General features: G+C 41.3%; 1 protein-coding gene across 6 annotated transcripts in view; it reads right to left on the bottom strand.

Annotated features, from left to right (window-relative positions):
* Window positions 1-24,396, bottom strand: part of si:dkey-172j4.3 (diacylglycerol kinase delta) — a 109,304-nt gene extending 84,908 nt beyond the window's left edge. For 2 of the 6 annotated variants that reach the window (XM_042298183.1, XM_042298190.1), the window contains exons 1-2: window positions 24,237-24,395; window positions 21,698-22,008 (exon numbers count right to left, since the gene is read on the bottom strand). In XM_042298183.1, coding sequence (XP_042154117.1) covers window positions 21,698-21,886 — 189 coding nt within the window. In that variant the 5' untranslated portion in view covers window positions 21,887-22,008; window positions 24,237-24,395. Of the gene's footprint in view, window positions 1-21,697; window positions 22,009-23,584; window positions 23,851-24,236 lie in introns of those variants that run through there. The other 4 variants (XM_042298186.1, XM_042298189.1, XM_042298184.1 and 1 more) reach the window with 4 other exon arrangements.
* Window positions 24,397-25,807: the final 1,411 nt, after the last annotated feature.

Raw genomic sequence — 25,807 nt, 5'->3', positions numbered from 1 at the left:
ACACTTCTTCTCCTTTTACCATCGCTTCCTCTCTCTCCCTCCCTCTCCCTCTGTCTTTTGTTCTGCTTCATTTACAGTGATATCTGATCTCCTTATTGTTAAGAACACACTGGAGTTCCTTTCCCCCTTCCCCCTATTCATCTACCTGTTCTCCTCTCCTCTAACTAGGGTTGCAAAGGGTCGGAAACTTTCCGGTAAATTTTCCATGGGAAGTTAAGCCCGGGAATGTTGGGGAATTTGGCTTAAATTCATCAAAAAAGTTAGCTTATATAACGGTGAAACTTTTTTGGGGGGGGGGGGGTACACATGTAAGGAAATTGTAGGTCTTGTGGTATATTTTGGTTAAACTATCCCCAATGCAATGCAATTGCAACCCTCTGCATGCAAAGTGCATGTGCAGTGCACTCTTCCATCACATGTACAGCTGATTCTCAAGATCTTGCACACTAATGAGATGCTATTGAGCCCACACTACTACATTTTCTGAGCCAAGGACTACATGCTTTCTGGTAAGTTGAATATATTTTATCTGACATACATGCTTTTTTTGGTAACTAGTAAATAGTAACCTACAGCAAAGTGTGTTTAAATAATTTCTAACTTGTTAACAATTTCTGCTAGTTTTTGCTACCATGTGGGTTTTAGCTTGCATGAGCCTGCTAACTGAGGAGTGTTAATTCACCTGTTTCCATACATGTTTCATTTTAAAACATTTATCTTACAAAGGAGTTCGTTAATCTTACTGCTTAACTATTTATCAGTACATGGCATTGTATTTATTTATTTTTTTACTAATTTTTTTCTAATCTTCACAGGAAAATTCCACAGGCACTATCTGATGTGTGGAGGCATTTCACTGCAGCTAATGTAGAAGGAAAAGTTGTGTACATTGGCAAATAGAGTGCCAAATCAAACGTGAAGAATGCAACAAAGATGCAGAATCATCTGGCCAAATGCATAAAGTTCCCTCAGGCTCACAACAAGCAACCGCTGACAAAAGTCCCTCTACTTCTATTCGAGGTGAAAATGATGAATCCAACACCTTATCATTAGCTCATGGTCTTCCTGGAATCTTTTTTTTTTTTACTCAATGGAGGAACGTAGTCAGAGAAATGCTGATGAATGTCTTGCTCGAGCTGTGTATGCAACTAGTTCACCTCTGATGCTCACAGGCAGTGTGTGTTGGAAGAGATTTCTGAATGTTCTTCGCCCAGCATACACCCCTCCAAACAGACAAGCTTTATATATTCATTTGCTGGATGCAGAGTTCAACAGAGTTCAAGTGAAGGTCAAACAAATCATAAAGAAAGCAGACTGTATTGCAATCATCTCTGATGTGTGGTCGAATGTTCGTGGGCAAGGAATAATGAACGACATCATCTCCACCCCTCAACCAGTATTCTACAAAAGCACAGACACAAGGGAAAACAGACACGCCGGTCTCTACATTGCAGATGAGCTGAAGGCAGTCATCAATGACCTTGGACCACAGAAGGTATTTGCACTGGTGACAGACAATGCTGCGAACATGAAGGCTGCTTGGTCTAAAGTGGAGGAATCTTACCCTCACATCACACCCATTGGCTGTGCTGCTCATGCATTGAATCTGCTCCTCAAAGACATCATGGCACTGAAAACAATTGATACACTCTACAAGAGAGCCAAGGAAATGGTTAGGTATGTGAAGGGTCATCAAGTTATAGCAGCAATCTACCTCACCAAGCAAAGTGAGAAGAATAATAGCACCACATTGAAGCTGCCCAGCAGCACCCGTTAGGGTGGTGTTGTCATCATGTTTGACAGTCTCCCGGAGGGGAAGGAGTCTCTCCAAAAAATGGCCATATCACAGTCTGCCGATATAGACCGCCCTATCAAGAGGATCCTCCTGGATGATGTATTTTGGGAGAGAGTGATAAGCAGCCTGAAACTCCTGAAACCTATAGTAGTAGCCATTGAGGGAGACAATGCCATCCTGTCTGATGTTCAGACTCTGCTTGCAATCTATACTGCCCTGCCCACTTCACTGTTGCTCCAAGCAGAGGAAACTGCAGTTCTGAAATACATAAAAAAGCATGAAGACCTCTGTCTGAAGCCCATACACACCACAGCGTACATGTTGGACCCTAAGTATGCTGGCAAGAGCATCCTGTCTGGTGCAGAGATCAACAAGGCCTATGGTGTTATCACTACCGTGTCTCGTCACCTTGGCCTGGATGAGGGCAACGTTTTTTGCAGTCTGGCGAAGTACACTTTCAAGCAAGGGCTTTGGGATGGAGATGCAATATGGCAGTCAACATATCTCATCAGCCACCTGGTGGAAGGGACTTTGTGGATCTGAGGATCTTTCCCCTGTTGCCTCCATCATCCTCCAAATCCCAACATCAGTCGCCTCTGGTCCTTGTTTGGGAACACACACACCAAAGCACGCAACAAGCTGACTAATACAAGGGTTGAAAAATTGGTGGTCATCTGGGCAAATTTTGGGCTTTTTCAACTAGGTTAGAAAGTGAGAGTGGAGATGAGGCCTCAGAGTCTGATGTTGAAGAGGTGGACATTGAGGAGGTCCAGGGAGAAGACATGGAAGCCTGAGCGGAAGACAACCAAAGCTTCAGTTTCTAGACTATCATTTTACAGAGATGCGATGGATCACTGGGGATCATTCAATATTCCCTTTCTTTTGTTGTTCAGTGAAATCATTCCATGTGAAGAGTCAACTCATTTAATTAAAAGTTTTGTAACTAAATTGTTTTTTTTATTTCTATTGGAAGGATTTAATCATTTGCGATGTCTACTTATGATAAGGTAAGAGGTTTATGTTTCTGTCTCCTTATGATATGGTAAATAAATCCAATGCAAAAAAACATCTACATTTAAATGGTATTAATATTAATTTGCATATATTTCCGTTAATTCCTATATATTCCCGTTAAATCACAAATATTCCTGTTAATTCCCACGGAAGGTTTCCACCTGAATAGTCTCCAAAATGTGCAACCCTACCTCTTACCATCCTTTTCCCCTCCTCAACCCTGTGTCCTCCCTTGTTCTGCTCTATAGCATTTAGGCTACCCTCTAGTCACCTACCTGTTCTCAACTTCCTCTCTTCCTCCCTCCACCCTCTTTTCCTAATTTTCCTCTCCATCCAAATGTTCCACTCAAACCACAAAGAACAGCTAAGAGAGGGGAGTGTGTGTGTGTGTGTGTGTGTGTGTGTGTGTGTGTGTGTGTGTGTGTGTGTGTGTGTGTGTGTGTGTGTGTGTGTGTGTGTGTGTGTGTGTGTGTTATTCCTCCTCAGACAGCAGGCCTACATTATCTTGATGAGGTGCCCTAGGTTCTGAATACCTGCCAAAATTACACACTGAAATATGATTTAATGTATAGGTCCCAAATTGCACCTTATACCTTATGTAGTGACCTATTCCCATAGGGCTTTGGTCAAAAGTAATGCACTACACAGGGAATAGAGTGCCATTTGGGATGCGGCCTTAGAGTACGAGTGCTAGCTAGGCTCTATGCCTGATTAGAAAATACAAGAGGGAAGACAGAGAGAGAGACAGCAAGCGAGAAAGAGAGAGTGAGAGAGAGAGAGAGAAAGGAGGGAAAAGCAGGAGGGAGAGAGAGGGAGGTCGGACCCCACCCCAACAAGATTAGAAAGAGGATGACTGAGGGAGAGAGATGGAAGGGGAGAGAGAGAGGTTGAAAAAGAGAGAGAGGGGGGGTAGAACAAGAGATAAAAGGAAGGAGAAAGAGAGAGGGAGAAAGGAGACAGAGGAGAAGAGTGTGCACCCCACCCTAACAAGATTAGAAAACTCTCTGTCCTTCCTCATGCCAAACTCTTAAGACTAAAGATGCTGAACGTCTGTTCCTGTCTTCTCTCCCTCACTCCTCTCTTACAATCTTTCTCAATCTCTCTCACTCTTTCTCTCTCTCATGAGTAATGAGATGGTTTTAAAGAAAACATCCTTCCTCTGCCAAGCTTCTTTGTTTTTGTTTTCAAGAGTAGCACAACTTTACTTGGGCTATTTAAAGGGACAGTCCACTGAAAATACAACCTAACATGATTTTCCACTCACCTTGACTTTAGCCGATTCACCAAAGACTGTTTTTGGGATATGTATTTCTGCCAAATCTATCTATTGATTGACCTACCTACTTACCTACCTGCTTACCTACCTACCTACCTATTCAACCATCTATCCGCCAACGCAGCTGAGAGACAGATCTAGCCAATCACATATTTTTCTCTTTTTCCTTTTTAAACTGTTTCTACCGTTCACAAGATGGCAGCGATTGTAACACTTGAGAGAGTTTTTCTCGCATCAATCGGAGAAGGGAGAGAAGGGGTGAAGAGGGGCGAGAGGGATGAGGAGCTTAGGAAAGAGAGGGAGCGGAAGGGAGGTGAGGAGGGAGGAGAGGGGCAACCCCGGGCTACATTTCTCTCGTCAATAAAAAAAGTCCTTTTACAGGTAACTGCCAAAATAAAGGAAACACAAAGTGTCTTAATAAGGCGTTGGGCCATCGCAAGCCGGGCAGAACAGCTTCAATGCACCGTGGCATAGATTCTACATGCTTCTGGAACTCTATGGGAGGGATGCGATGCCATTCTTCCACGAGGAGTTCCGTCAGCTGGTATTTTGTTGATGGTGGTGGAAAACGCTGTTGTTACGGAGGCGAAGTCAGGTGCAGGAGAGCAGAGTGTAGTTAACAGGCACTCTTTATTCCGGTCCAAACGAAAGCACATAAGTACATAAACGTGTCCAAAACACGGGAACATGAACAAAAGTCTGGCGCGTGACAATACCCACGTAACAAAAAAAAACTATTTCACACAAAGACATGGAGGGGAACAGAGGCCTAAATACATGCTGTGTGATTAGGGAATGAAAACCAGGTGTGTATGGAAACAAGACAAAACAAATGGAAATATGAAAAATGGAGCGGCGATGGCTAGAAAGCCGGTGACGTCGATCGCCGAACGCCGCCCGAACAAGGAGAGGAGCCGACTTTGGCGGAAGTCGTGACAGCTGTCTCAGGAGCCGCTCCAGAATTGACCATAAGTGGCTGACACACATACTCTTTATTAAACCCCCTATGCTCCTTTGAGACACCTCTTCCAAAGTCACTGAGATCTCTTCATCTTTAGCCATGTTAGCCAAAATAATACTCTGTATCCCTCATTTACTCAAGTGTTTACTTTATTTTGGCAGTTAGGCTACCTGTAGAAAGATCTATTTTAGAAAAACACCAATGGAGAGTATTCATTAGCTCTTTCCTTCTTTCTCTCTCTCTCTCTCTGTCTCTCAGTAAAAGACAAGCTTGCAGGCATGTAGCTGTGCTCTTCTCTATAGACACACACACTCTCTCTTATTTCAGAAAAACACGTACTATTAGAGAGAGAGAGAGAGAGATTTTCCCTTTTGTACTTTTGTACACATCACTATGACACTGTATATAGACATAATATGACATTTGAAATGTCTTTTTTTTTTGGAACCCTTGTGACTGCAATGTTTACAGTACATTTTTTATTGTTAATTTCACTTTTGTTTATTATCTGTTTCACTTGCTTTGGCAATGTAAACATATGTTTCCCATGTCAATCTCAGCTTCCCTATCAATGTAAACATATGTTTTCCATGCCAATCTCAGCTTCCCTATCAATGTAAACATATGTTTCCCATGTCAATCTCAACTTCCCTATCAATGTAAACATATGTTTCCCATGCCAATCTCAGCTTCCCTATCAATGTAAACATATGTTTCCCATGTCAATCTCAACTTCCCTATCAATGTAAACATATGTTTCCCATGCCAATCTCAGCTTCCCTATCAATGTAAACATATGTTTCCCATGCCAATCTCAGCTTCCCTATCAATGTAAACATATGTTTCCCATGTCAATCTCAGCTTCCCTATCAGTGTAAACATATGTTTCCCATACCAATAAAACCCTTCAATTGAATTTAATTGACCGAGAGCGAGAGAGAGAAGGAAAAAGTGAGAGTTACCGGACATTAGAGTCACAGTAGATTCAGACAGGGAAGTGCATAAGAAATAGATACTGTATATATAGCCTTTAGGCTCTATACTGTATGCATTGTGCATTACACTTTAGTATCTCTCTCTCAATCGCTCTTTCTCTTCTCTCGCTCTCTCTATCTATCTCTCTCTCTCTTTTTCACTCTCTTTCTGTTCCCAGAGGTAATAGCTGGAAACTCACAGTTCTGCACACAGCCATTCCTCAATACGAAACCTCAGCCAAAAATACACACACACACACCCCAAACAACCCCCAAACTGCCTCACTGCGTTATACCAAGAAAATCACCATCTCAGACTTGCACCCCAAAATCCACTTCCCTCCACTAACTGATCAACCAGCTATTGTCTGAGTGTGTGTGTTTGTGTGTCTGTCTGTAACCCGGCAACAACAACTTCATAGATTTTTCTTCTTCCTGTCAGCGTTGTATTTCTATTTCCAGTAACTTCAGATTCAAAAATAGAAAATAGCAATCAACTGACACTACTACTGGGACTTGCCTAAAGCAGTGGTTTTCAACCCTCTGCTCGGGGACCCCCAGACATTTCACCGTTGTACTGTAGCCCTGACGTAGCTCACCTGATTCACCTGGTCAAGGGCTTTATGATTGGTTGACAAGTTGTTCTAGCTGTGGAATAGTTCAAATACATGGAAAGGCTGGGGGTCCCGGAGGAGAGGTTTGAAAACCCCTTGCATAAAGGGCATGACAGTTAGCCAGGCATGACAATAACTAAAATGGACATTCCCATTCAATACTGAATTAATCTGTAGACCTACATGTATATCTAAATCTTTGGCTGTGGTATAATGCGAAGTCATTGTTTACAAGACTTCTAATTTTTTCAATCTAAATGTATTTGTCTACAAATATTATACATTCTCTGTAGACCTCTCCTCCTCTGTTTCGAGCTACTGAATAGAACTCTTTATGACCTTGTCTTATACAGTTGATTCTGGAATCTCTCTCTCTCTCTCTCTCTCTCTCTCTCTCACTCTCTCTCTCTCTCTCTCTCTCTCTCTCTCTCTCTCTCTCTCTCTCTCTCTCTCTCTCTCTCTCTCTCTCTCTCGAAAGCCAGGTCCTCATGGTACAATGGCGTCTGATTGCACTTGACCTATTTCCGTCTTTTCTTTCTTTCTTTCTTTAGTTCTCTCTATTTTTCTCTCTCTTCTTACTTTCCATTGTCCAAGGGCCAACATCTCACAAACACAAGTATGTGGGTGCACACATATACACGCATACACACACACGCACATATACACATTGTCTACGCTTAAAATGTAATTGGCAGATGTGTCTTTTCAGCTGTGACTCTCTCCTTCTAATCCTTCCTTCCAGATACACCAACTCTGCGTTCCAAATGGCTCCCCATTATTATATAGCGCCCTTTTTTTCTGAGCAGTGCTCTATATAGGGGATAGGGTGCCATTTAACACACAAGTGAATCTTTAATTCAGGAGAGAAAGGACTGTTGATGTTTATACAACAGAGAGTGAACACACACGCAAGCACACACTCACACATGCAAGCACACACACACACGCACACCTGACAAAGATCTGGTTTTGGATCGAGACACTGTCAATAAAACAGTGAAATGGGAGCTTTAACAGTGTGCGGGACTTCCTGTTCGTCACAAGTATGCTTCATTAGCCCAGCACCTACGTTTTAAAGGATGTGCGTATGACCACAAACTTTTCCTGAGTTTCGAAATTACCATGATTGCCTTACATGACTCAGAAAGTGTCTCAAGAGAGTGTGTGTGTGTGTGTGTGTGTGTGTGTGTGTGTGTGTGTGTGTGTGTGTGTGTGTGTGTGTGTGTGTGTGTGTGTGTGTGTGTGTGTGTGTGTGTGTGTGTACAGCTTCCTCTTTCAAGAGGTTTCTGAGCAGCAGACAAAAAGTCAGAGAGACTATTTTTAGAGTGAGCTAGAAAGAGAGAGAAAGAAAAGAGAAAGGAAGAGAAGAGAGAGAATGAGAATAAAGAGAGAGAGGGGCAAAAAATAAATAGAGATGGACAGAGAAAGTACAAGAGAAAATAGAGAAAGTGAGACAAATTGACAGTGTGAGAAAATAGAGCAATAAAGGAAGTGTATGACACCAGTCCCTTCTTGTTTTCCTTCTGTTCTTCTTGTAACGATGCTCGCAAAGGAGAACGTACTCGCTACAAACTACCTCACAACTCAGACGGAAACAGCTTGTGTGCCTCCTTACAAAAGATGATTATGAACGTTAAAATAGGTGCACAAGGTTGATGTGCTGCTATCAATCAGTCAACCGCTGTCTGTATGTCAGTCAGTCTTGTCAGTCTATCCATCCATTGGTCCGTCACTCCCTCGCTCCCACCATCCCCTTCCTCTATCCATCCCTCCATCCCATCCCTGCCTCATCCCTCCATCCATTTGTTGCTCTCTAAGACGGTGGCATTCTTAATGCTAAACCCTTCATGGACGAGGTATTCCCACTGCTCCCATCCATCACCATTAGCAACCAGACGGAAGTGACCGGGAATGATGCTGACCCACATGATGCACACTCATCCATCTACAACACAAACGCGTGCCTATGTGTTTGTGTGTGTGTGTGTATCATCCATCTCTAACATATGCCTAGATGGCCATGGTAGAAAAGACATCCATCTACAACAAATGCCTTTAGGGGATTGGTAGCGAATAGACACTAGACAGCCATGGCAGAAAGGACAGAATTAGGATTTCAAACCAAGAAATTGCCTATAAGAAAGAACAGGAGCTTTCAGCTCTTTTACAACATTTGTCATTTTTGCTTTTTAAGATTTTTATTTTATATTATTTAACCTTTATTTAACTAGGCAAGTCAGTTAAGAACAAATTCTTATTTACAATGACGAGGGCTGGGATTTTAAAAAATTCAATATAAAAAAAAAACATAAATATAGGAACAACACAACACTACATAAAGCGAGACCTAAGACAACAACAGAGCAAGGCAGCAACACATGACAACGCAGCATGGTAGCAACACAACATGACAACAACAAGGTAGTAACACAACACTGGAGTGGCACAAAACACGGTTCAAACATTATTGGGCACAGACAACAGCACAAAGGGCAAGAAGGTAGAGACAAGATTAAAGTTGGGGTTGTCACTAGATGCTAGAAAAGCATGTAGCGTTTCCTTCTTTTCGGGATGGCATCTTTTCCTCCCCTCAGGAAAGCTTCCTAACACACTCAGAACCTGTGCTCTAAAGAGAAAAGGAACACGTTATAACACTTTAATGTTTCTACTAAGGAAGAGGTACTAAAGTCTAATGCACAACGCATATAGTCCCTAAAGGCTACATATTCATTTCTCAGTCTGAGAGAGAGAGAGAGAGAGAGAGAGAGAGAGAGAGAGAGAGGAAGACACCTGCTCTAACACCTGCTCTAAGGAAGATACATTAAAGTGTAATGCACAATGCATTTAGAGGCTAAAGGTTATATACAGAGCTGGGACGATAAACGGAAAATTATCAACACCGACCATACCGCTCACTTATCGCAAGCATTCTGCTGATATCGCTCCCTACGATAAGTAGCCCATGTTAGAGAAATGTGAAGTTTGAAATGAAATACCTTTGCTAATATGGGTGATTGTTAATGGAATGGCTACAACCATCAATGGGAAAATCAAAAGAAATCAGCCAAGACCTCAGAAAAACAATTGTAGACCCCAAGGATAAACCTCCACAAGTCTGGTTCATCCTTGGGGGCAATTTCCAAATGCCTGAAGGTACCACGTTCATCTGTACAAACAACAGTACGCAGGTATAAACACCACGGGTCCACGCGGCCTTCATACCGTTCAGGAAGGAGACGCGTTCTGTCTTCTAGAGATGAACGTACTTTGGTGTGAAAAGTGCAAATCAATCATAGAACAACAGCAAATGACCTTGTGAAGATGCTGGAGGAAACAGGTACAAAAGTATCTATATCCACAATAAAACGAGTCCTATATTGACATAACCTGAAAGGCCGCTCAGCGAGGAAGAAGTCACTGCTCCAAAACCGCCATAAAAAAGCCAGACTACGGTTTGCAACTTGCACATGGGGACAAAGATCGTACTTTTTGGAGAAATGTTCTCTGGTCTGATGAAACAAAAAATAGAACTGTTTGGCCATAATGACCATCGTTATGTTTGGAGGAAAAAGGGGGAGACTTGCAAGCCGAAGAACACCATCCAAACCGTGAAGCATGGGGGTGGCAGCATCATGTTGTGGGGGTGCTTTGCTGCAGGAGGGACTGGTGCACTTCACAAAATAGAATGGCATCATGAGGCAGGAAAATTATGTGGATATATTGAAGCAACATCTCAAGGCAACATTCAGGAAGTTAAAGCTTGGTCGCAAATGGGTCTTCCAAATGGACAATGACCCCAAGCATACTTCCAAAATTGTGGCAAAATGGCTTAAGGCCAACAACGTCAAGGTATTGGAGTGGCCATCACAAAGCCCTGATCTCAATCCCATAGAACATTTGTGGGCAGAACTGAAAAAGCGTGTGCAAGCAACGAGGCCTACAAACCTGACTCAGTTACACCAGCTCTGTCAGGAGGAATGGGCCAAAATTCACCCAACTTATTGTGGGAAGCTTGTGGAAGGCTACCCAAAACGTTTGACCCAAGTTAAACAATTTAAAGGCAATGCTACCAAATACTAATTGAGAGTATGTAAACTTCTGACCCACTGGGAATGTGATGAAAGAAATAAAAGCTGAAATAAATAATTCTCTCAATTATTATTCTGACATTTCACATTCTTAAAGTAATGTGATGATCCTAACTAACCTAAGACAGGGAATTTTCTACTTGGATTAAATGTCAGGAATTGTGAAAAACTGAGTTTCAATGTTTTTGGCTAAGATGTATGTAAACTTCCGACTTCAACTGTATATGTTTCTTATGAATTTCCTTGTCTGAATCTACTGTGACTCTAATGACCGGAAATCTCTCTGATGACAAAATAGAGGGAAAGAGCCCAGTATGCCTCTAACAGAGAGAGACAGAGAGAAAGAGATAAATACTAAAGTCTAATGTACAATGTATACAGTATAGGGCCTAAAGGCTATATATATAGTATCTATTTCTTATGCACTTCCCTCTCTGAATTTCTCTCTCTCTCTCTGAATCTCTCTCTCTCTCTCTGAATCTCTCTCTCTCTCTGAATCTCTCGCTCTCTCTCATCCATTTCCCTGCGTGAATCTAATGTGTTCTCTGATATTATATATTTTTCTGATATAGTCGAGTGAGAGAGACAGAGAGAGAGAGAGAGAGAGAGAGAGAGAGAGAGAGAGAGAGTGTCTATAAAGAATAGCACAGATCCATGTCCCCAGGCTTGTCTTTTCTGACTCAGTGCACAAACACACACACACACACACGCGCACACACACACAGCAGATTTGCCCAAGGATTCATCCCAAATGGCGTCCTATACCAGTTACACTGAGTGTACAAAATATTAGGAACACCTGCTCTTTCTATGACAGACTGACCAGGTGAATCCAGGTGAAAGCTATGATCCCTTACAAATGTCACCTGTTAAATCCACTTCAATCAGCATAGATGAAGGAGAGGATACAGATTAAAGAAGGATTTTTAACCCTTGAGACAATTGAGACATGGATTGTGTATGTGTGCCATTCAGAGGCTGAATGGAGTGTGTCAAGAACTGCAACCCTGCCAGATTTTTCCACACTCAACAGTTTCCCGTGTGTAATCAAGAATGGTCCGCTGCTGCTAGAAATGTGTTCAACATCCATTGAAGTAGCTAGCAAGTTTACTAGAGAGCGACAGCAGTTGCCTTGGTAACCAAGCAAACAGTCCTACTAGTTTAGCTAACTTAACCATCATTCCCAGCTTCGAATTCAACCATGCCAATAATGTTTTAAATTCGACTTTTGCTTTCAAAAGCAGCTCAAACATAGAACATGTAAGAAGGAACCATAGACATCGAATTCTACGTTCAAATATACCATGCCAATATACCATACCAATATACCAACTTGACACAACTGTGGGAAGCATTGGAGTCAACATGGGCCAGCATCCCTGTAGAACGTTCTCAACACCATGTAGAGTCCATGCCCTGACGAACTGAGGCTGTTCTGAGGGCAAAAGTGGCAGCAACTCAATATTAGGAAAGTGTTCCTCACGTTTTGTACACTAATTATGCACAATAATATATAATAACGTAATAAGGTATCCCCTATGGGCCCTGTTAAAAAGTAGTGCACAATGTAGGGAACAGGGTGACATTTGAGACGCAGACAGTCTATGAATTACTCATCAGGTTGGTATAGTATCACACAGAGGGAGGGAGTGTTTCTGTCTTTCTGTCTGTCTTTATCGCTTCTCATTCTCCTGTCATTATCCACACACACATCTTCTCTTTGTCTCCCTTTGTTCTCTCCGTCCTTATCTCTCTCCTCCTTCTCTCCCCTGTTCTGTCCCACTGCGTGTCATCTCTGTTCGCCTTCTCGTAAACCCCCTCCCTGGCTCTCTTCTCCCTCTCTCTTTCTGTCTCTCTAGCTCCTATCCTCTCTCTCTCTCTCTCTCTCTCTCTTTCGCTGTCCTTTTCTAATGGCCTGTCAGTCTAATGATGGACGATGCTACCCTAATGTTGTTTTAAAATGACACAGAGGAGGAGAGGAAGAGAGAGAGGAGAGAAGAGGAAGAGAGAGAGGAGATGAGAGGGTGGAGTTGAAAGGTGAGGAAGAGAGGAGAAACGAGAAGATGATAGGATAGGGAGATGAGGAGAGATAAAAAGCCAATACAGCACATTGAATTAAAAGAGAGAGAGAACTATTGATACTTTGATACAAGGCTTGTTATTTCCCAACATTCCATAATGTCCAGTGTTCTCATTGGACAGATGATGACTCCAGATAGACCTGACAGCCAATCAATAGAAACGAGGTTGGGAGGCTCCAGTTAAAAAAGAACAGACAGGGATGGAGATGTGTGTGTCTCCTCTGATGACTGGCCCAACCCTGTCTATCAATGATAATCAATCATTCACAGTTTATAAGATAGTCTATATTAGTTTAACATATTAAACATCAGAACATTGATATCTGGATAGATTTGGTCCCTCCCTCTCTCTCTCTCCCTGTTTTCTCAGTCACTGCTTCTCTCTGCTCTTTCTTTCGACATCTCTCTTTCATCTCTCCAGGTATTGACCCACAAAGCTGAATCAGGCCAGAGCTATAAATCACACACCATCACTCTATCACTGAGCTACACACACACACATGCACATGCACGGACACACACTCACCACACGCCTACATGTACCACACACAGACACACACAAATCCCCATCTTCCTACATGCAGTATCATCCCACACACTCATGTCACACTATAGCTATAATTCAGCCCTCAGAGAGAGAGAGAGAGAGAGAGAGAGAGAGGAAGACAGTAAGAGAGAGAGAGAGAGAGAGAGAGAGAGAGAGAGAGAGAGAGAGAGAGAAGACAGTAAGATAGATAGAGAGAAAAGGAGAGAAAGGAAAGGAAAGAGAGAGAGAGAAAGAGGGATGTGTGCATCCCTTCTTTCACCTCTTCTTCTAGAGGTCTTTCTTGTGTACCTTGTGAAAATCCTAATTAGGGAACTGCCCTTTTCTCTGCCTGTGTGTGTGTGTGTGTGTGTGTGTGTGTGTGTGTGTGTGTGTGTGTGTGTGTGTGTGTGTGTGTGTGTGTGTGTGTGTGTGTGTGTGTGTGTGTGTTGTCTTCTTTTTGTCAGACCAAATGGGGGCAAGGTAAACAAAAGCCAAAACAGCAGTAAATAAAAAGTCTTAAGGCTTTATATACCTGGAGGAAGAGAGAGAGAAAAAGATAGAGAAAGAGAGCGAGAGAGAGGAAGAGAGTGATAAAGAGGTAGAGAGTGATAAAGAGGTAGAGAGTAATAAAGAGCGTTGACTAAGAACTAGTGCTGGCACAATTACTGTATAACTTTTATACCATGATATTACCATGACTCCTTTCTGATTGGCTTGAAGGGCATTCTAGAGCGTGTATTATTTCCCTATAACGCATGGTATATTTGAACGTAGAATTCGATGTCTATGGTTCCTTCTTACATGTTCTATGTTTGAGCTGCTTTTGAAAGCAAAAGTCGAATTTAAAACATTATTGGCATGGTTGAATTCGAAGCTGGGAATGATGGTTAAGTTAGCTAAACTAGTAGGACTGTTTGCTTGGTTACCAAGGCAACTGCTGTCGCTCTCTAGTAAACTTGCTAGCTACTTCAATGGATGTTGAACACATTTCTAGCAGCAAATGTGTTAAAATTACAGCTATGGTATAAAAGGGATAATCAACTTGTGGCTCTATGCGTTCTCTGGAAAATAATTCAACTCCATGGAAGGTGAGTTCCGCTCAGCTATAGCGTGTCGTTGAACACACCTTCCACGTCGTTCATTATTTTCTATAGGATGCATAGCCTCTTGTTGATTATCACTTACGTAACCTATGGTTATAGATGAAGACCGTCATGAAAATAAAATAACCGTTTAAACAGCTCACTGAAGACGGAACTGCTGGGCATTCGTGCAGTTGAGTCCGTTTCTGCTGTACCATGGACTCTTAATTACAGCGTGATGAAACTTTGTTGCTCCTTGCTGAAACAAGCAAGGTGTTGTGGCAAAGATTCTACATTCCATGTTGATGTATAATGTTAATTCAAACTATGTTAAGGGTAGACTCAACGAAATGACGTTGCACGAGCAGCACCACAGATATGGAGATGAGCAAGACGCAAGACTTGGCTCTCGCACAGTATCTGCACATGTGTATGGGGTCGCTTCATGCTGTTTACAGCGTGGTAGCCAGGGCACCAAAACAGCTGAGAAGTTGAGCCTCGCACTTTAACACTCTTAGTTGTTGGGGAAATTGACCCACTATAATGTTTACGTTCTGCAACTACGTCATATTGCTGAGTCTAGCTTTAACTGATGTGGCTCTGCAATGTCAGTTTGGTTAAATAAAAACAATCACAGCACATTGATGGCCACTCTTCCTGCTTTACTTCGTTCTTTTATTCCCAGCTTTGCTCATATGGGTAAACTCGCAATGGTCGCCAGTCCAACCATTATGCCATCATTGGCTTGAATGCTGACGCCCTTGTACTATTCATTCCATTTCTATGGCAGCACATGCAGTCAGGAGCTGAGGAGAAGAGAAAATGTGCATCTGTATAATATACAGTACCAGTCAAAAGTTTGGACACACCTACTCATTCAAGGTTTTCCTTTATTTTTTACAATTTTCTACATTCTAGAATAATAGTGAAGATAACCATCCTATGAAATAACGCATATGGAATCATGTAGTAACCAAAAAATTGTTAAACAAAAATATATTTTATATTTGAGATTCTTCAAAGTAGCCACCCTTTGTCTTGATGACAGCTTTGCATACTTTGAGCTAATCAGTTGTGTTGTGACAAGATAGGGATTCTATACAGAGGATAGCCCTATTTGGTATAAGACCAAGTCCAAATTATGACAAGAGCAGCTCAAATAAGCAAAGAGAAACGACAGTCCATCATTACTAAAAGACATGAAGGTCAGTCAATCTGGAACATTTCAAGTGCAGTCGCAAGTACCATCAAGCGCTATGATGAAATTGGCTCTCATGAGGACCGCCACAGGAAAGGAATACCCAAAGTTTCCTCTGCCGCAGAGGATAAGTTACCAACCTCAGAAATTGCAGTCCAAATAAATTCTTCACAGAGTTCAAGTAACAGACACATCTCAACATCAACTGTTCAGAGGAGACTGCATGAATCAGGCCTTCATGGTCGAATTGCTGCAAATAAACCACTACTAAAGGACACCAATCATAATAAGAGACTTGCTTGGGCCAAGAAACATGAGCAATGGACATTAGAACAGTGGAAATCTGTCCTTTGGTCTGATGAGTCAAAATTTGAGATTTTTGGTTCCAACTGCCGTGTCTTTGTGAGACATAGAGTAAGTAAACGAATGTACTCTGCATGTGTGGTTCCCACCGTGAAGCATAGAGGAGGTGTGATGGTGCTTTTCTGGAGACATGTCAGTGATTTATTTTGAATTCAAGGCACACTTAACCAGCATGGCTACCACAGCATTCTGCAGCGATAGACCATCCCCTCTGGTTTGCGCTTAGTGGGACTATACATTTTCTTTCAACAGGACAATGACCTAATACACCTCCAGGCTGTGTAAGGGCTATTTGACCAAGAAGGAGAGTGATGGCCTCCAAAATCACCTGACCTCAAACCAATTGAGATGGATTGGAATGAGTTGTACCACAGAGTGAAGGAAAAGCAACCAACAAGTGCTCAGTATATGTGGGAACTCCTTCAAGACTGTTGGAAAAGCATTCCAGGTGAAGCTGGTTGAGAGAATGCCAAGAGTGTGTAAAGCTGTCATCAAGGCAAAGGGTGGCTTCTTTGAAGAATCTCAAATATAAAATATATTTTGATTTGGTTCACACTTTTTTGGTTACTACATGAATCCATATGTTATTTAATAGTTTTGATGTCTTCACTATTATTCTACAATGTAGAAAATAGTTTAATAAAGAAAAACACTTGAATGAGTAGGTGTGTCCAAACTTTTGACGGTATATTTTTTTGTATATATTTTTGGGGCTATTCGAATGGTTATTACGGTGACTGCTGTCATTTGGCTGGCCAAAAACCATCATCCAAAATTCCATGACCATCACAGCCCTACTCGGAACAGATGACAACAGGACCCCATGGAAGACAGGACACCTGTTAGTGTACATACACACACACACCTGTTACCTATTGGCAACTCTGTAGGCACTCTGCTTCCATCTTCCCTCCCCCCTCACTGTCATAGGTTTACTGAACACACACCCCTCACCCTATTGTTTCCCCTCCCCTCTGGTGTTTTCCCTATTCCACACCTCACATTCAAGTTCCCCAATACATTCGACCTAGAGTATTCTATTTTCTCCAGTACTAGCACACTAAGCTTGGAAGCCAATAAGATCATGTGAATTATTGACGATGCACTTAGGCTGATGTTATAATTTCACTTTTTGGTAATATATATATTATATGACATCACATTTTATGTATGTTTCTGCATATGTACTATGATATTCTAATAAACCTAAACATAAGCTATGAGTAAAAATGGGTTCCTACTGGTTCCTACTGTTTCCCCTACCTACTTACACACTCTTCTGGTAACCCTGGAAACCAACAATCCCTTGAGGCCTAAGCACCGGTTCGACCTAGGGGAAACCCTAACCACTCTAACCATTTTGGGGCTGACTGTCGTAGTTGTAGTGTTAATGGTGAGTTTGTGTGTTTGTTAATGGTTTAATTTAATCATGTATGGGTGACATGTCAAGGCTAATAACACTTAGCTCTGAGCTAATGAGCCTGATGCAAATACACTGGGGACTACCGAGGGGGTAGAGGAAAGAGACAGAGAGAAAGAGAGAGAGAAAGAAAGAGAGAGGGGGAGAAAGATGGAAAAGGGAGGGAGAGCGGGAGAAATGGGAGAGAGAGAGAGAGAGAGAGAGAGAGAGAGAGAGAGAGAGAGAGAGAAGGAGGGGATAAATCCAGGAGGGAGGGAGAAGGAGTTGGGAGAGAGAGGGAGATTGTTTGTGTTTGCTATTAATTAGCATACTGTATCTGTTTTGTTGAAACAAATCAGTGCTCATTTTCACAGACAAACACACATGCACGCACATACACACACACACACACACACACACACACACAGTTCTAATCCAATCAGCCTATAGTTATAAGGGGCCAAATTCTCAGGTCTATGACTAGGTTAATCTGAGTCATGTGACTTCAGGAAACACAATCTAATAATCTCTCTCTCACTCTCTCTCTCTCTCTCACACACACACACACACACAAACTATTTTAGGCATGGTTCTGCATTGCATGGCCTATTTGATTGACAACTTGCAATCCAATCTAGGATTTGATATTAGCTACTGTAGCTCCTGTACTATTATCGTACAACCTAACGATTATCTAACCAATCATCAATACAACCTAGTATTGTCACGATACCAGAATTTTGACTTCAATATCAATACCACAGCTATGTTCAAATACCCATACTAACATACTGTATACTACATACTAAATGACTATATACTGCCTACTATATACTATTAGTTCATTTTAGTATACCGTAAACGAACGGTATCCGTTCAGTTAAGCGTACTAACGCTTCACCCATCTTCAGGAAGTTGATACTGTTGCTATGCAACCTCTTGCTAGCTTGTTAGCATAACAAATGACTAGCTAAACATCTTACGACTTCGGGTGAGTTCGTAAATTCAATCTGGAGTGCCAGAGTGTGCTCGGAGTGTGCTCTGGGCATTCGTAAATTCATAGCATTGTCATATTGTCCATTAGTAAATTCAGAGCGTTGTCAGATTGTTCGTTCGTAAAATCTGTGCGTTTTGCTCTTGGAGCGTTCAGAGTACACACTGGATGCTCTGGCCGAGGAGTAGGGTTGATCCGAGCATTCTGATCTCACAACGGCAGTCAAACACCTAAACTAACTGGGAAACGTTGGCTAGCTTGCTAGCAACTTCCAGAAACAAATGAGAGAACACCTCACTCTGACCATTTTACTAGCCCTAGCAGAGCTAGTTAAGCTGTTTTCATGTTATCTAGAGCGTTGGTGAGTGTAACTGTGCTGCTGGCAACAATTTAATTACGATTTTTTGCAAATGTTTACTGACACTGGCCATATTCAATGGTTGTAAATTCATCAGTTATTCGATGCTCTGAAATCGGAGTAGATAGCCAGAGAGAATTAACAATGTCCATTAAGAAAGCACAACGATTTTACCACGTGGCTAAGCTAAGAATGATGTGAATAATCAAGTCAATAAATGTTGGGTCGTTAGTTAGATAGCATATAGTTAATATACTGGTGTATTAGTAGCCAACTAACATTAGGTAGCTAGCTAACACTGCTAATACTGCTGTAATGATATGCTATGCGGTTCGTAAGGATAGCGTAGCTAACAAACTGTCAGCCAACATAACGTGTAACGTAACTTTGTTACGTAACGTTATTTCATTACAATGCTCAACATTTTCTTAACATTTGTCATAATTAGTTAAAGCAATGAATTTGTATCTGCTCTAGTCGCACTTCAGCTGCATATTTTCCTCCATTTTCTTAAAATCTGAAAACGTTGTGAAGCCACGCCCACCTTCTGAAGAATTGCATTATGGGCCCTAAAAGCACAGAAATAGTGTCCACTGCTTGTATACTTCGTATTTTGGTGAATTTAGTACGACATCTGGGAACATTTGGCATACTATCTGTATCCATACTATGACCAATAAGCATACTACATACTCAATTTACTTCACAAATAGTATAGTTAGTGCAGTGAGTATTCGAATACAGCTCAGGTTTAGTATCACAATACTCGATCACGATACTCGATACCAAAACAATAACAAAACGATACCACAACAAACAAAAAAGAAGGCATATTAGCCAAAGTCACACAATGGCACATCATCCAGACAGATAAACTCAGCTACTGCTTTGTTCAATATCATTACGTTTGAAAATGTTTATGCACATTTTTCAGAGACCGCCATGTATGCATTAATTAATCAATCATACAATCAATCTGACTTTGTTTTTACCAACCTAACTACAAAACAACATAATGATACTAATTTATTTGAATGGTACATCTCTTGATAAACTGGGTAAATCAAGACGTATTTTAGATCAATTCACAATACAAGTGAATGCATATTATTCAATAGGAGTGTGTGCTTGCATTGAGATATTGAGCTTGTTTTAGCTGATTTCATGGGGCTACAAATGACAAAACAATCTCTTCCATTGAAGACTTATTTTAATTGAGACTGCTAGGAGAACATGTTATTTTATTGTACTGGTCAACAACATTTGCATAGAAGACGCAATAATATTTTTTAAACTGTGCGGTGTCTCTTTAAAAAAGTAATGACGTAATTCGCCAGGCAGAACGTGGCTGTGGAATATGACTTGGTGGCTATGGAATCTAGTGGAAATCAGATGCGACGTGAGGAAGACGAAGAAGTGAATTCGTTTTTGGCGGGGAGGGAAACGAAGTGAATTAATAAAGTTTTTGGTGATAATCAGCTTTGAAATCAGCATATATTGCATTATGTTTTGCAACCAAACAAAGTACTAGGGTTGTGAATTCAGCTGTAAGCTAGCAAGGAAAGTTAGCCGACAAATTAAAGATAGAAGCTACCAGTATCGTCTTGCATTGTGTAAAGGTGTTCTAGTTCTAGCCTGTATGGACATTGTTTTGCGAAAAGTAATAAACAAAATGTCTACATGCCGCGTTGCATTATTCAAGTGTGATAACTTCTGTGCAGCATGAGTGGGGAAGTAACAATGCAGCCAGATAGCTCAAGCAATGAATGAGCAAGTGGAGAAGGCACTTTGGTCTTCGCTCTATAAACGGTCTGCGCTGTCACAGGCTTGATCCTCTCAATCACGTGAGTCACATTTGACAGAAGTACTGAACATTGAAAAAATGATAGTACCGAACCTTTTTAGTTTTCGATGCCAGCTGCCCAAACAAAAGGCTACCTTTCATCAGCTACCTGTCATCAGTATTCCTCAGAGATGGGGCCATACCCCAAACAATTTAATACAATTCTATATTGCATTCTGTCTCTGTTGTTCATTCAGTTAATCATTCAGCCTGTACTAGAATAAAATATAAATGTATATACATGTCATTCAGCAGATGCTTTTATACAATGCGACTTACAGTCATGCGTGAGTAAAGTTATCACATATTGGTGGTCTCAGGCATCGAACCCACTATCCTGGCATTTGCAAGCACTATAGTCTACCAACTACCACCTGAGCTATTTGCATATCTCTGGTCAAAGGTAGTGGAATATATGGGGGAAAGTGCACTCTATGGGAAAGTGCATAAGCCAATAGGGTATCATTTGATTGAACCAGCTGTCTCAGGAAGAAACACAGCCATGAGATCACTATAGAAACAACACCATATAGGTGACAGCTATGGCTTCATATTGATCCACAATGACCTATGACTGTCGATCAATAACTGTAACGATTCAACCCGATTCACCCACTATAAATATATTGACCAAATTCAAACAAACTTTATGTCTTACTCAATAAAACACTGTTATTAATCAGTTACTAATCAGTTGCCAATTATGTGTGTGGGTGTGAGTGTGTTTTCAGAACATTAAGCCTATGCCCACTATCCTAACCAGGATCAATTCCACAGTTCATCTTTCATGATGACAAGAAAAATAGGCCTATAATGCCATAGAGTGCTATGAAGAAAAACACAAAACATCTCACCACTGTGTGTGTGTGTGAGTGAGCATGCATGCTTGCTCCTGAGTGGTGCAGCAGTCAGTGCAAGAGGCATCACTACAGTCTCTGTTTCGAATCCAGGCTGTATCACATCCGGTGATGATTGGGAGCCCCATAGGGCGGCGTAAAATTGGCCCAGCTTCGTCCGGGTTTGGCTGGGGTAGGCCTTCATTGTAAATAAGAATTTGTTCTTAAATGACTTGCCTAGTTAAATAAAGGTTCAGTAAAAAAAATACAGTGTGTGTGTGTGTGTCTCTCCTACCTTGGCACGTAACTGTCCTGACGTGGACACTTTCCGGATCAGCTTCTGCTCCGTCTCGTCCGTCTCTCCGTCGCTATCCGAGCTCTCTTCCCCGGGTTCGGGCGGTGCTAGGCGGTCAGATTCCTGTGAAGACGTCGACTCCCGCAGTTCTTGGACGTACAAGACATTCGGGTTTAGTTTGGAAGCCATGATGGTGATTGTTTGAAGGAACGGACTTGGGAAAAGGAGGAGAGGAGAAGATGGGACGTGATGTGCGTGACCAGACTTCAATCTTTACACTTCGTCCGTTGATCTAATGTAGCCTCGATCCTCTGAAAAGATGAATGATTCATATTTTATTATTTTTTTTTAAGTGCCAGTTGACAGTTAGTTAGGCAGGTGTTTGAAATATCCTCGTATGTCAGAGCAAGACCGTTTGAAATGTCCCCGTATGTCAGCTAGAGCAAATCAGTTTGCCACTCTCACTCTTTGGGTTTGCGTTTTGATGGTGTAAGTCATATTAATTCATGCAAACTTAAAATGGCTTAACTTGGGTGGTGTTACTGTTAATACAGTTTGAAAATAAAAGAGAGCCGCACACTGTTAACACAGTTAACACAGTTCAGAAAATGGAGTGTTGCTAGGGTGGGAGTGACCAAGTTCATTTGTTTTTCTCTTTACTGGTTCCTCTGCTTAACTGTCTTGGTCACTGCATGATGTGGTGAAGCCTATAGCACTTGTGTGAATACCAACACAATCATTTTGACTTTATGCAAACTGTTAGAATGGTTAACCTGGGTACTGTTAAACTGTTTAGCCGGTTGTTGAGTTAAAACAAACATCGAGCTACATTTGGCTGCCCACAACATGAAATGTAGGCCTATTTCTCTACATAGGGCAATAATAAGACATATGCCTTGCTCATTGAATAACAGCTTTTTCTGAACATCTGCCATTGATGATAATGAAGATGATGATGATGGTTATTACAAAGGATAGGCCTAATATAGCATTAACTAAATGATGACATGCCAATAAGCCTTCGTGCTTCAACGCTGATGAAAAGACAGTCATCAAATATAACATGATTACAAAAAAAACTGTAACTGTAATCCGTTACATTAAGCCTTTAGAAAATGCAGGATATGGCATTAATTTTTCACATGCAAATTGCAGTTTTCGGTAGTGCTCAAACAATGCCATTCCACGAGAGCAGTCCTCCATGACGATAAACAACAGAGTAGGCTAAAAAGTCCTTCATTTTGGGGTTATGCTCAGGCAAAACAATTTGCCTAAGCTATATTTCCATATTTACAAGTCCTACTCTTGAAGATCAAGGGGTAGTCAATTAGGCTAATTGGAATGACTGGAAATCTGACAGACATTGGTTTTTAATGTAAAGATAGGCTATAGCCTAATCGTATTATTATCTACATCAGAAAGCAAAGGGTTAGAAGAAGCCTACCTACACAACCAACCGATAAAGGAAATTCCAACATCCATTTATGGCCCCCAGCTATGTAAACGCTAACATCGATTTATCCTGCAACAGATACCGTTCAATTGGTAATATTAATTTGTGTCTTCATCTAATGCCTCTTAAAGGGAAATTAATCTAAAAATAACTGAAAGTAATCAGATTATGTTACTGAGTTTGTGTAATCCAAAAGTTACGTTACTGATTACAATTTTGGACAGGTAACTAGTAACTGTAAAGAATTAGGCTACATTTATAAAGTAACACACACACAGGATTGTCATAAGAATCATGCACACACATTCCAGTAGGCTATTACAACACACGCACCGCATGAACATTTCAATTTGTCACTTTCAAGACATTTTGCCATGTAATGTTATAATGTGTATCGCAATTACAAACATCATGTTATATTTCTCAGTGGTCACCTGCAGGTCGAGTGGTTGCTAACAGAACACCTGACGGTCATCATGTGTCTCAAGTGTGTGTCCTGTTTCCTTGGTTTCAGCTCTCTGAATTTAACCGACGTGTTGCTACTACACAACGTCCGACCTACCCATCTAGTCTACAGTTGTCAAAGGGCAGTATGATTTAAAATCATATGACGATACAGTAGCGCTATGCGTTTATAAGGCTATTTCTTTTGAGACGAAAACGTTAAAAATAAACCGATTGTTCTGTAACCTTCAGTTATTTTGTCTTTGGAACAACAGGCAGTAAGTAGCGCGTAGCCAGGGTTTCTTTCTACCTTTTAGAGCTGGCGGCTCACGAACGACAACGTTTGATCATTAATTCCATTGCAAATGGGATCGTTAATAACGACGGAGACTGGCACAAAACACGGATTTCAATAATATTAATTTATCCGTCCATCTATCAACGTATTCATTAATTTATTCCGTTCACCGGCGAAGCTCAGTAAAAACCGTTTAAATTCTAAAATCCTCATCGTCAAAACCCGATAGCCTAAGCCAGCCTCTTTCAAGCATCTAGGTAACGTTTAGAGACGAACACCGTAGCAAGCTGTGGTGCCATGCATCTGTATTCTACCGGGGGCGATTAAATAAGTATCTCTGTTACCGTGGCGTCCCCCGCTGCTTTTGCCCGACCTGGGTACCTGTCTCTCGGCTTGAATCCTCCCACACGACTGGGCACTATCAAATCTCTGGTTCTCTCGCTCCGCTCTCACACCGACACACACTATACGCATAGCATCGGGGGCGATTTGAATCAGTTGGTTGGGAGGGGAGGAGGAGGAGATGGGGAGAGACAGAAGAGCTTAGAGGAAGGAGGGTGTTTTGAAGGCTACTTAAACTAGCCTTCACGAGAATGCAGAGAAACAGAGAGAGAGATTACATCAAAACTGCAAGCTTCCCAGGTTAAACGGGAGAGTGAAACATTTACAATGAAAACACTCACAGCACCGGATAATTGTAATCAGTTTACCGGCATTAATCAGATATGCATGGGAGATAGTTAGCCATGGTTCGGGCAGTGGTTCTTGTCTCTCAATTCAATTCAATGGGCTTTATTGGCATGGGGCAACATATGATCATATTGCCAAAGCAAGTGAAATTGATAAAGAAAAGTGAAATAAACAATACAAAGTAAATATTACAATGACACAAGTTTCAAAAGAATAAAGACATTTCATGTTTTGCAAATGGTTAAAGTACTAAAGGGAAAATACATGTATATGGGTTGTATTTACAATGGTGTTTGTTCTTCACTGGTTTCTATTTTCTTTTTGCAGCAAGTCACACATCTTGCTGCTGTGATTGCCCACTGTATCTCACCCAATAGATATGAGACTTTATCAAAATGGATTTGTTTTCGAATTCTTTGTAGGTCTGTGTAGTCTGAGGGAAATATATGTCTCTAATGTGGTCATACATTTGGCAGAAGGTTAGAAAGTGCAGATCAGTTTCCACATTTTGTGGGCAGTGTGTACACAGCCTGTCTTCTATTGAGAGCCAGGTCTCTCTACGGCAACGTTTCTCAATAGCAAGGCTATGCTCACTGAGTCTATACATAGTCAAAGCTTTCCCTAATTTTGAGTCAGTCATAATGGTCAGGGATTCTACCACGGTGTACTCTCTGTTTAGGGCCAAATAGCATTCTAGTTTGCTCAGTTTGTTTGTTAATTCATTCCAATGTGTAAAGAAATGTTTTACTTTTTGTTTTCTAATGATTTGGTTGGGTCTAATTGTGTTGCTGTCCTGGGGCTCTGTGGGGTCTGTTTGTGTTTGTGAACAGAGCCCTTGGACCAGCTTGCTTAGGGGACTCTTCTCTAGGTTCATCTCTCTGTAGGTGATGGCTTTGTTATGGAAGGTTTGTGAATCACTTCCTTTCAGGTGGTTGTAGAATTTAACAGATCTTTTGTGGATTTTGATCATCAGCGGGTATCGGCCTAATTCTGCTCTGCATGCATTATTTGGTGTTTTACGTTGTACACTGAGGATATTTTAGCAGAATTCTGCATGCAGAGTCTCAATTTGGTGTTTATCCCATTTTGAGAATTGATGGTTGGTGAGCTGACCCCCAGACCTCACAACCATAAAGGGTAATGGGTTCTATAACTGATTCAAGTCTTTTTAGCCAGATCCTAATTGGTGTGTTGAATTTTATCTTTATTTTGATGTCATTGAAGA

This window comes from Oncorhynchus tshawytscha, linkage group LG15 (genome assembly GCF_018296145.1).
Source record: "Oncorhynchus tshawytscha isolate Ot180627B linkage group LG15, Otsh_v2.0, whole genome shotgun sequence".
NCBI classification, from domain to species: Eukaryota; Metazoa; Chordata; class Actinopteri; order Salmoniformes; family Salmonidae; genus Oncorhynchus; species Oncorhynchus tshawytscha.
Note: the sequence above shows the minus strand (reverse complement) of the source record. Positions and strands in the feature narration are given on the sequence as shown.